At 47.8% G+C, this 9620-nt stretch overlaps 1 protein-coding gene across 1 annotated transcript; it reads left to right on the top strand.

Moving 5' to 3' along the window:
* The first annotated feature begins 3720 nt into the window (after positions 1-3720).
* Positions 3721-9279, top strand: aplnra (apelin receptor a). Its single transcript, XM_059987967.1, has 2 exons — positions 3721-5453; positions 7120-9279. Exons 1-2 carry the CDS (start codon positions 4456-4458, stop codon positions 7148-7150), a joined length of 1029 nt encoding a protein of 342 aa, XP_059843950.1. The 5' UTR covers positions 3721-4455; the 3' UTR covers positions 7151-9279.
* Positions 9280-9620: the final 341 nt, after the last annotated feature.

Here is a 9620-nt window from a genome sequence, read left to right as displayed (position 1 = left end):
TATTTTATTTATTTGTTTATTATTTCATAAATCAGAGTATTGTGTACAGGCATTGAGATTGTATAAGATGTTGGTGTATTGTGTGCAGTTTTGGGCACCTACCTACAGGAAAGATGTCAATAAGACTGAAAGAGCACAGAGAAAATGTTCAAGGATTTTGCCAGGCCTGGAGGACCTGCGTTAGAAAGAAAGGTTTGAATAGGTTAGGATTTTCTTATTCCTTGGAACATATCAGATTGAGAAGAGACTTGAAAGAGAAATACAAAATTATGAAAGGCATAGATGAGGTAAATACAAGCAGGCTTTTCCCCTTGAAGCTGGGAGGCACTACAACTAGAGGTCATGAGTTAAGGGTGAAAGGTGAAAAGTTTAAGGGGAACAGTAGGGTAAAGTTCTTCAGTCAGAGGGTCATGAGAGTGGAATGATCTGCCAGCACAAGTGGTTCATGTGAACTTGTTTTCAATGTTTAAGAAAAGTTTGGTTAGGTACATTCATGGTAGGAGTATGGAGGGCCATGGTCCCAGTGCAGTTCAATGGGAGTAGGCAGCTTAAATGGTTCAGCGTGGAGTAGATGATCTGTATGGCCTGTTTCTGTGCTGTACTTTTCTATGACCTTATGACTCTCTTAATTGAAATACAGCAAGGATTCCAGTCCTTTGAGTCACGCTGCCCAGCAACCCCTGATGTAATTCTAGTCTAATCACAGGACAACTTATGATTGGCCAATTGACCTACCAACTAGTACATATATGGACTGTGGGAGGAAACCAGAGCACCCGGAGGAAACCTACACAGTCACGGGGAGAATGTAACACCTTCCAGACAGTGGCGGGAGGTGCATTGTTAATATAATTTTCAGATATAAACAGATTTACCTGAATTAGTGCAAGTATTTTCCCTCAGGGTTTGCTGACCTCACAAACTGTAGAGACAAAGTTTGGGTTGCATTTTTACATCAGCTCTCCAAATTCGCCATGTCTGATGATGGTTCCATGATCATTATTATTAGCTTTACATGTCACGTGTACATGGAAACATCCAGTGAAATGCATCAATGAGCAGCACAGTTGGAGGATATGCTGGAACAGCCAGTTCACAAGTCTCTCCATGCTTCTGCACTGGCACTAAAGTAGCATGCTTACAATTTTGGATTGTGGGAGGAAATTGGAGCACCAGGAGGAAAATCAGGCGGTCACAGGAAGAATGTGACGAAGGTATGGATGGCGGTGCGAATTGAACCCGGATTGCTGGTACTGAAAAGCATTGCACTAACCAGCACACAGCCTGGCCTCCTTGCAGGCCCATGTAGATGTTCATGAAAATGAAAGACTAGGTGGCAACAGACTCTTTTACTGACCTCACCAGAGGGCAAGTTTACTTCTACAGACATGTCACAGCCCAAATCTCACACTCTTAAGCAATGGGCTGGAACTTAAAGTCAGAGATGAAGGAACATTTACAACTGATCTCTAAGGCAGTTCCCACAAAGATTTAGGAATCTGTGTTGAGAATATTTTTCCCAGCATTGGTTATTGTGTGGTGTCAATTCAAAGGGTTCTGTGGTTTTCATCAGCTGTGATGTCAATCAAGCTGGCTGAGCAGCCAATTATGTGAAAGAATTCCTACCCAGCAGCAAACCCAGAGGGAATAACAACCATATTTAATTACATTACAACATTATACAGAATTCTGAACAATATAGGATCACGTATTTATAATGAAGGTAGAAGCTGGAATGTTATAAATCCCACTTTTTAAATTTTAAAACCCAATATTTAGGCCACATATTACGGCTTGCTCCATCATTTACCAGTGTAACACACCTGGACATTTATAGCACAGGAGGAGACCATTCAGGCCATCATGTCTGCTGTTCGACTTTCAGGCTTAGATAGACTGCCCAGCTCTTGGCCCACACTGCTGCAGAAAATGAAAGTGTAGGAGGATGTTGCTGCATCTGGGGGGGACCTGAGTTACCAAAGGTAAGGTTGAATAGGATAGGACTGTGTTCCTTGGAAGGTAGGAGATTGACAGGAGATTTGATACAGATATACCACATTATGAAGGGTGTAGGTAGGGTAAGTGCAAGCAGGCTTTTCTACTGAGCTGGGTGGGACCACGACTAGAGGTCATGGGTAAAGGTGAAAGGTGAAAAGTTTAAGGGGAATATTCCACTCAGAGTGTCCTGAGAATGGGCTGCCGGTGCATGCCAGCTCCATTTCAGAGAAGGTTGGGTAGGTACATGGAGATTAAGGGTATGGAGGGAGGGCTGTGGTCCCGGTGCCGGTCCATGGGAGTAGGCATTTTAAATGGCTCGGCACGGGCTAGATGGGCCGATGGGCCTGTTTCTGTACTGTACATTTCTATGACTTGATGACTCAAGGAGCCTGGAAACGTGCCGGTGAAAATTGTGAAGCGATCGAGCCACTGAGATTTCCTACAAGTGTCACGTTTTAGAAGCCGGAAGCTTGGAGCGCAGGAAACGCCCTTCGGCACACGGCATCTGCGCCGGCCGGGATACCGCGTGAAAAACTAATCCCATCGTCCTGCACAAGATCCCCGCCACCGTCCCGTTCCTTTCATCTTCATGAGTTTGTCTAAAAGCCTCTAAAACGCCACCATCGTATCTGCTCCCAGCACCCGTCTCAGACATTCTGTGTGCAACATACACTAAATAATCTACTAACTAAAGTTTTGTTGAAAAAGTCAGTGTAGATGATTTCTCCCAATTCCACTGGCAAAGGCTGAAAACAGTGCGGCCAGCAGAGAAAGATTGAAGCATTCACGGCAATTTCCGCATCTCTGCTGAATCGCAGTTGCTGCCAGCTTTGCGGTGTGTTGACAAGGAAAGCCGCTGCGGTTTGGCTGACATTATTGACATGGAATCTGGACCAGTAATAGCTAGATAACCATTGTAAGCATGACATCTGACGGAGATGTCCAAGCTGTTGCTTTGCAAATCATTCCCACTTCCAGCTCCAATGAGATCAATCAATTCTACAAAGATGATCTCCAAGTTCTGAGTCTCGGGGCTCCTACCAAAATTGTAGTGAGTACGACCAATTGCGAAAATACTGGAAACTGGTGTCGATGTTGCATGTTTCAGAACAATACTTGTTGATGGATATACATGCTGTCTTTCTTTTTTTTTGTAAGTGTTGAATGATAATAACTTTAATACCCCTCAGATTTGGAAAAAAATTGCGCTTTGCGTGTGTTTTGTGAATGCTACGCTTCACAGAAGCTCGGCGGTGACGAGGTTCACGGTGAGATCCATCGGTTACACCCGCGTTACACATCTACACATTTACAGCGCAGGAGGAGGCCATTCGGGCCATCGTCTCCATACGACGCGCAGATCCGCTTTGAGGCTTAGCCGGACTTCCCAGCTCGTGGTCCATACTATTGCAGAAAATGGAACAAAAACCCATTAACTGTGAACTTTGTGAAGTGGTGTAGTGGCCAGTGTCGATAGAAGTAATCGCCACTGATCGCTTACAACTTTCATTAATTGCAAAAACTTTTGCACAACGAGGCAGTTCTATGGTCTTTAGGAGACTTGCTGCCGTTGGCAGAATTTTTTGTCTGCTTTGTTTTTTGAAGCCCCTTTTAGTGCGTCAGTAACAAGGTCCCTCAAATTTGTTCGATGAAAGGTCGCTGATGTAATACAAATATGCTCTCACTCGGTGACTTTTCACGCTTAATTTCTCGGACCCAAAGTATTTCGCATCCCCTGAGACCCAGTCAAACTCCAGTCAATGTTTTTTTTTATTTTACCATCTAGATCCCATTCTTTTATTCCACATTATCGCCAGTTAGTTTTCTATTTGATAGGGCAGCATTTTCACAGTCGACTTTCTCCCGTCCCCTTCTAAACTCGCAACTGTGCGGGGACCTTTATTAAATCTGCGATTTACAAGTGTTTCTGTGTTTTGGGTGCTGCCTTGACCTTAATTCTGCGATTTAAAAGTGTTTCAATGCTTTGGGTGCTGCCTTGATTTATAGGGGTTAGGTGTCGCCTGCCTTCCGCGGTTAATTTGTTACCGCCTGGATCTCGCAGTGTAATCTCGGTACCGCTTTGCGATCTCAGGGCTTCTGCCCGCTAATTTGCTAAATGCGAACTGAATAGACCATTTAAAAGAAGAGGAACGGAGGTATGAAACCGCACTGCCCCCCGCTCCGCATTCCGAACCCGACACTACAGACACAAACATTCTCAATGTTGGAGCAGCATCATTAACGAGGGAGTTGGACCGTGAGGCTGTTTGTAAACAAGCCTCACATGAATGCCTCTTTAAGGATTGGCGTTGGTGAGTACTGCGTAATCGAATCTGCCCCCTTCGGAATTGCTGATTTGTTGTCCTGGGAGGGGATCCACGGGTGGGGGCGGAACCTGGGGTATATCAACTCTCACAGCAAGCCCAAAAGCGCGGCGATTTTTTGAGAGACTTCGCGATGGCTGACTGTCTGATTGAGATGGAGAACGGCAGTGACCTGGTGGACGGTCTCTGCGCGAACGAGAGTGAGATGTGCAATTACACCGATTGGGAGCACTCTTCCTCGGTGGTCCCGGTGCTCTACATGCTGGTTTTTGTCTTCGGACTGTCGGGAAATGGAGTGGTCATCTGCACAGTGTGGCGATCTCGCACCAAGAGGAGATCGGCTGACACCTACATCGGGAACCTGGCGCTGGCGGACTTGGCGTTTGTGGTGACCCTACCTCTGTGGGCTGTGTACGCCGCTCTAGACTATCACTGGCCCTTCGGCTGGTTGCTCTGTAAAGTCAGCAGCTACATTGTGATGATCAACATGTATGCCAGCGTCTTCTGCCTGACCTGTCTCAGCTTTGACCGGTACCTGGCCATCGTGCACTCCCTGTCCAGCAACAAGTTGCGTTCCAGCCGCACTACACTGCTCTCCTTGGCTGTCATCTGGTTCTTGGCCGGGCTGCTGGCTCTCCCTGCCTTACTCCTGCGGAAAACAGAGGAAAAGGAGAACATAACCGTGTGCGCCATGGACTACACCTGGGTGGCGAGCGAAGACACCGAACATTTTTGGATCGGGGGACTCAGCATCTTCGCCAGCTCCTTGGGCTTCATCGTACCTTTCCTACTGATGTCCACCTTCTACTGCGCCATCGCCAACACCGTCACCAGGCACTTCCAGAACGTCAAGAAAGAAGAGCAGAAGAAAAAGCGTCTGCTGAAGATCATCAGCGCGCTGGTGTTAGTTTTTGCCATCTGCTGGCTTCCCTTCCACGTTATCAAGACCATCGACGCCCTGTACTGGCTGGATGTCATCTCCATCCACTGCTCGTTAGATGTATTCCTCCACATGGCCCACCCTTATGCCACTTGCCTTGCCTACATCAACAGCTGCCTCAACCCGTTTCTCTACGCCTTCTTCGACCAGCGTTTCCGATCCCAGTGTCTGTCTGTGCTTCGCTGCTCCAGGTTAAAGAAAGCTCTGCACGTCTCCATCACCTCCATCTCCACCAGCATGAGCAACCCCACCAAAAGCGAGGCACCCTCCTCCGCCACTAAGGTGTAGCGCCCTGCGGCAGGAGGGACTCGAGACTACTCTTTGCCCATTCATTGCTTCCACTCGGTGACTCCAATCTCCTCACCCAATCCAGGACTTGGCTGGAACCTGCAGCCCCCACCCTACCCCCGGCTCTGTCCACTGCACCGAGTGAAGTGAGGCTGTTTGGGGCGCGGGGGCCGCCGTTCTAGGTACGGCCAGTCCTCTAGCCGCTGGTTAATCAGTGATCTCCCACGCCCCTGGAAATAATGCTCTCGGTAGCCTCATTCCAGGAGATGGTTAAAGAAATTACTTTTCCCGATGCTTACGTCTGTTTGATAAGTAGGGTTTGGGGTGGTCGGGGATTGGAATGGGGAGGTGGGGTTATGTGGTCCTGAGACAGAAGCCGGTTTCTTCTGAAATAATCTCTCTCTCTCTCTCTCTCTCTCTCTCTCTCTCTCTCTCCCTCTCTCTCCCTCTCTCTCTCTCCCCCCTCTCTCTCCCTTTCTCTCCCCTCTCCCTCTCCCCCCTCTCTCTCTCTCCCTCTCTCTCTCTCCCTCTCTCTCTCCCCCTCCCTCTCTCTCTCCCCTCTCCCTCTCTCTCTCTCCCTCTCTCTCTCTCTCTCTCTCTCCCTCTCCCTCTCCCCCTCCCTCTCTCTCTCCCTCCCTCTCCCTCCCTCTCTCTCTCCCTCTCCCCCTCCCTCTCCCTCTCTCTCTCTCCCTCTCTCTCTCCCCCTCCCTCTCTCTCTCCCCTCTCCCTCTCTCTCTCTCCCTCTCTCCTCCCCCTCCCTCTCTCTCTCTCTCTCCCACTCCCCCTCCCCCTCCCTCTCTCTCCCTCTCCCCTCTCTCCCTCTCCCTCCCTCTCTCTCTCTCTCCCTCCCTCTCCCTCTCCCCTTCCCTCTCCCTCTCTCTCCCTCTCCCTCTCCCTCTCTCTCCCTCTCCCTCTCCCCTCTCTCCCTCTCCCCCTCCCCCTCCCTCTCCCTCCCTCTCCCTCTCTCTCCCCTTCCCTCTCCCTCTCCCTCCCTCTCTCTCTCTCTCTCTCCCACTCCCCCTCCCCCTCCCTCTCTCTCCCTCTCCCTCTCTCTCCCCCTCCCTCTCCCTCTCCCCCTCCCTCTCCCCCTCCCTCTCCCTCCCTCTCTCTCTCTCCCTCTCCCTCTCCCTCCCTCTCCCCTCTCTCCCTCTCCCCCTCCCCCTCCCCCTCCCTCTCCCTCCCTCTCTCCCTCTCCCTCTCCCTCCCTCTCTCTCTCTCTCTCCCTCTCCCTCTCCCTCCCTCTCTCTCTCTCTCTCTCCCTCTCCCCCTCCCTCTCCCTCTCCCCTTCCCTCTCCCTCTCTCTCCCTCTCCCTCTCCCCTCTCTCCCTCTCCCCCTCCCCCTCCCCCTCCCTCCCTCTCTCTCTCTCTCTCTCTCTCTCTCCCTCTCCGGGATGCTCCCTCACCCTCCCCGCTGCCTCTAATTCCGTTCCTGCCCTTCGGTCTCGCCGGCGCAGTCCACAGGGCCCGGCCCGCACGGGGGTTGCGCTCTGCTCTGAACCTGCCGCTCCGCCCTGATGCATGCGAGCGGTGGCGGGAGCTCTGAACGTTTGCTCTCTGGCTTTCCCACAGCGCCCCCAAGTGGATCCCACCGGGCTGGTAGCCCCGAGCGGCGGCACCTGAGGGGTGGGCAATGACTGCAGACTGAAGAAGCGGCTGTTTGGGTAAACATGTATGTTTCTTTTGCTTGTGGCTACAGCTTGTGCTGAAATCCCGGATGGAAAGCTGAGATATATTTTATAAATATAGCCTGCTTTTGCTGGTTTACGATTTGATAATGGCTGACAGAAACACACGAAACCTTCACTGTGTATTTTTGACTCGTGACAAATCAGGGATCTAAACGTTAAAAGGACCAGTGACGTTTTAAAAAAATCGTGCCTGCTTATTAATATTTTGTGACAAATTCCTCGCCGTGGCTTTGTTCATGTAACCTCGAGATCTTGTACTTACACTGTTTCTGATTTTTAAGTCTCGTCACCTTTGCCTGTCGACACGACTAACCAATGATACCCGAAATAGATTATCAGGGAATACAAGTGACTTAAAATTAATCTTAGTTCTCAGTTTTCTGGAGGCTGGCTTCAGACAGTCGAGGAAGTGTGCCGTCTCCTTTGACTGGACGCGTGGAAACAGTACGCACAAAGCACTCTGTGTTTGTGACGGCAGATGCCAGTCTAGGCTGGGTGACCACACATGCTGCTCCTGTAAGGCAAATTATGCAGTCAAACCTAACAAAGGAGAGAGCTACAGCTTTAATGTTAGCATCTGTATAATCAGCTGTCATCCCAAGCATCCTGAATAGCTCTATTTTATTTTGCTCGGCCGAGAACACGACGGGCCGAACAGCCTCACCGAGCACAAACTTGCGACTCTCGCCTCGACAGTTTCACTGGGGCTCTGCAACCCGTTTAGTACCTCAACCGTGCTTCAAGTTGTAACCTGAATTAAAAACAAATGCTGGAAACGTGAGCCTAGTAAAATAAGGGGAAAAAAACTTATAATAATTTTGGTGGAGACTGAAAGGCAAATTCCTTTGTAGGAATGGCTGAAAGAGTGAGGAATCTCGGATCACTCTTGTGTGCTCCATGAGTTACAAAGAGGCAGCTAATTCCTTATAGCGGCATAATATTTAATCAATCAGCCTTGAGCGTCTTTTAAATTGTTAAGTTCCACTCAAGAGGGGTGAAGTGGTTAGCACAACGCTTTACTATACCAGCGACCAGGGTTCAATTCCTGTCATTGTCTGTAAGGAGTTTGGACCTTCTCTCCATAATCACATGGGTTTCCTCCAGGTGCTCTGAATGTAATGGCTGGTAGGTTAATTGGTCTCTGTAAATTGTCCCATGCTTAGGCTAGGGTTAAATCGGGGGTCGCTGGGTAGTGTGGCTCCACACTGTATCTCAATAAAATAAAATAATAAACTAAAAAGTGCAACAGATTGTTAGTAGATCTGTATCTTGTAAATGTTTTTTTCCTCTCTTAATCTGCCTCCTACTTAAACTTTGAGAGTTAAAGACAACAGCGTAGCTCTCAGGTAAAATAAAAGCAGCTTGTCTGTTGCCAGCTTTGCTAGACCAGGTATACAGGAGCAGATGTGATGGGCTGAAGAGCCTGATTCTGCTCCTATATCTTGTGGCCTTGTGTACCTGGCTGGAGAGAATGTACAGCCAAAGGTAAAGGTTTGTATTTTAACAATGGCAAGAGCTTTCATTGGAGACCCTACTAACCAAGACAAAGTACACAATTAACTGCCTGCTTGTGATTCTCAATTTGCATATTTTGGTCAGAGTTATAATGGGGTTCATTATTTTAATGAGAAGATAAACTATTTTAATTTTGTAGTGCCTTCTAGAGCTTTTGTTGTTGCCAAAATGTTTTGTTACTGCTGAGTTCAGTGGAAACAGCCTTTCATTTTTGGCTTAATTATGAGCAGTGAAGTATTTTTGAATTGTGTACCAACTGCAAGTTTTGTGATTGTATGAGTTGGTGTGATCGTTTATGGTAAGAACCAGTAAGATACTGGAGATTCCATTTGCCATGATATTTGATATGGCTACATATTGCCTTATATTTGTTTAATATCAATTATTTCTGGACTTTTATATCACTGTCAAACTGTGGATCAGTTTGACATCTTGTTACATTTACAACAGTGAGTCTTATTATTGTATAATGCATATCTGTGTCTTCCTACAAAATAAAACTCTCCAATTGGAGAATAAAGCTTCAAACATGCCATGTTGTGTGTTTTTTATTGTGATTTGTAATATTCATATTTGAAATGTAATCTGACCATGCTTACTTCTCACACGTCATTCATTGGCTAATTCTTAATTACATTTGTGAAAGTATGTTCCATTTTGCCACAACCCTCCATCGCACACATTTGCTGGTGTCTGAATCAAGATTTGTTTCACCAAGTTTCTCAAACATTTCTACTCGCTCTCTCTTTCTGTAGTGTTTTACAGAAGCGGTCTGGTACAGTTTTAACAAAGGACACATGTGACATAACACCTCTGAAACTTGGCATCGAATGGTTCCATTTAATATCAGAGACTGTATACAGTATA

Source organism: Hypanus sabinus, chromosome 13 (genome assembly GCF_030144855.1).
Source record: "Hypanus sabinus isolate sHypSab1 chromosome 13, sHypSab1.hap1, whole genome shotgun sequence".
Taxonomy (NCBI): domain Eukaryota; kingdom Metazoa; phylum Chordata; class Chondrichthyes; order Myliobatiformes; family Dasyatidae; genus Hypanus; species Hypanus sabinus.
This window is presented reverse-complemented; position numbering and strand designations above follow the sequence as displayed.

Bases quoted from the DNA above. Each gene is read 5' to 3' on its own strand.
- aplnra (XM_059987967.1), top strand. From the start codon at position 4,456: ATGGCTGACTGTCTGATTGAGATGGAGAACGGCAGTGACCTGGTGGAC. The intron at 5,454-7,119 runs GTTAAAGAAAGC...GCTTTCCCACAG, and splicing joins TCTGTGCTTCGCTGCTCCAG to CGCCCCCAAGTGGATCCCAC.